The sequence below is a fragment of the Aplysia californica genome, unplaced genomic scaffold (genome assembly GCF_000002075.1).
Source record: "Aplysia californica isolate F4 #8 unplaced genomic scaffold, AplCal3.0 scaffold00221, whole genome shotgun sequence".
Lineage (NCBI taxonomy): Eukaryota > Metazoa > Mollusca > Gastropoda > Aplysiida > Aplysiidae > Aplysia > Aplysia californica.
The window spans coordinates 445,791-448,235 of NW_004797491.1; the positions used below are offsets into that span (position 1 = coordinate 445,791).

General features: G+C 40.1%; 1 protein-coding gene across 1 annotated transcript in view; it reads right to left on the reverse strand.

Moving 5' to 3' along the window:
- LOC101849054 overlaps positions 1–2,445 on the reverse strand; it is a gene marked incomplete in the record, with an annotated part of 63,754 nt that overhangs the window by 35,731 nt on the left and 25,578 nt on the right. The window contains 2 exon segments of the mRNA XM_013083255.2: positions 402–425; positions 1,989–2,109. Coding sequence (XP_012938709.1) covers positions 402–425; positions 1,989–2,109 — 145 coding nt within the window.

Sequence of the window (2,445 nt, forward strand, 5' to 3'; positions counted from 1 at the left end):
CAGAGAGAGAGAGAGAGAGAGAGAGAGAGAAAGAGAGAGAGAGAAACGAGAGAGAGAGAGAGAGAGAGAGAGAGAGATGTAGAGGAGAGGCAGAAAAAGGGGGATGGGGTGGGGGTAGAGAGAGGCATAATTCTATATAGATGCATGTAGAAAAAAAAAATTAATTAAAATAGAATCGTTATAGAAAAAATGGCAGACAGATCCCGAGATTTGCTTGGTGTGGTTTGATTAACATTTTACAGTCTTTTAAAAAAAAGTTTTATTGTGTGTAGATTTCTAAAGCCAATAATTCACAGGCAGCTATAGAGGACATACAAAGGAAAACAGAATCTATAGCAACATATAATAAAATGTGATGGCTTTGAGCTTCTTGTGGTGGTTATATCCAAAGCAAATATTACCTGTAGTTGGGGGTGGAGGGGGCACTGAAATGAAAACAGAGGTAAAGGTAAGAATTCCGCCGACAATGACTATGAAATGTCAAATAAGCATCTGGAATATAATTTTGCAACATAAAAAGCAGGTCTAATTCTGCAACTAAAAAATCATCTGAAATAAAAATTCTGCTACACGAAAAAAATGTGTTACGACGCGGTGGAATCAGGTGCTCGTCAAAATAATGAAAACAAACAAATCGACATTTTACCACCCGTTAGGCAATTTTTATCCACACTTTTTCGTCCAGTCATTCTACTTCCATTTAAAATATATTTCTCGTGGATTTTTAATGAAAATTTTGACCAAAGGCACACAAAATGTAACGTTAGTTTCCAAGGACAATACAGCTTTGGGGAATCACAAACTCTGGCAGCCATTTTCTCGCTAATTTTACCTAAGATACCACGCAACCCCACCTTCTTCAATGACGAATATCTTGACTTCTACTCAAGATAGATAGGTTTGTTTTTTTTAAAAACAATTTAAAGCAAAAAATTTTTTTTTTAATTAAGGGGAAACGAATACGTCTGACTCCATATGCCCGTAAAATGACGAACGCCTGATTCCACGCGCCATGACACACATTTAGAATCGTCACGTAAAGGTATTGTAGACAAAACGTGCTGTAACCTGGCAGGATAAATATCGTGGCACAAAGGTCCTCACTCTTACAGAGCTGCATAGCACCTACATCCTACTCAGGAAAGCCTTTGTCAGACGCGCAGGCTGCCTTGCTGTGATACATGACATAGAATTACAAAGTTGTATATGCTAAACACTCCGTTTTGATATATTAAATATAGTAATTTTGACGTCAAAAGTTTTGAGTTTTACAACATTTCAAGATTTTTGGAATGCAATTCTTTAAATATCTTGATAACTATTTCGAATAATCTTACCCTTTTGATAGAGCAGATAGAATATTTGCTTTCTGAACTCATGATCATAGTAACTCAAAATGGCCAAAATATCAGATAGAACATTGTAATCCTGAGGTAGCGATACGTCTTCCTACAAGACTGTTGTATGGCGAAAATAAGGAGGGCAAATTATGCATAAGGGGTGGATGGAAAAGCTCTTCATGCATACACACACACTGAAGGGCTTTGGATTTACCCAGAGTCTTGGGAAATCGAAGCGCAGACATATCATTTTTATTGGGAAAACCGCATTGTCTGCAACCTTACTACCTCTCTAGAAAGCGCTCATATGACCTTAGCAGTTGCGAGCGCCGTAAAACCTTATACTACTAACTAACTAACCTCTCTAGAACGGTGAAATGGTATAGGTTTAACGCCATTATCAACACTATTAGGTTCTTCAAGAGGCAGGACCTCCGAGGTTAACGTCCATCTCCCGAAAGGGCCGAGCCAAATGGGGAAATTCGTGTAAAGTGCCTTTCCCAAAGACACAACATGGAACCTAGCTGAGGCTCGAACCCCTGAACCCACTATCTCATGATTACGAGTCCGGTAGGCTATTCACAAGGTAGGCCACTGACGCCGCCTTACCAGAGCGTAATTGTGTATTATAATTTTGATAATTCTCACCATTTTGGCACGTTTTATTGGCCACATCAAGCCGTATGGCCCTGAGTGCGTCGAAATCGTCGACTTCAAATATATCTTGTAGAGAGGTAGCCATCTGTTCCAGTTCTGGTCTGTGTGCAGACTGTGGAAAGGGGGGGGGGGGGTTAGAAAATAACAAGAAGTGAAGTGTAGGAAATGCGTGCAGCTATTTGTGTTCGTGCTTTAGTGTAAGGGAGATAACGGGATAGGGGATTAAAGGGATGAAAGAAAGGAGATTTCTAGAAAAAAAAGTAGAGAGGTGAGAGGGAGAGGGATAGGGAGATAGAGAGAGGGAGAGAGAAAGATAGAAAGAGAGAAACCGACACACAGATAGACAGACAGACAGACAGACAGACAAAACAGACACAGACAGATACAGAGAGACACAGAGAGTGACAGAGACAGACAGACAGACAGAGAGAGAGAGAGAGAGAGAGAG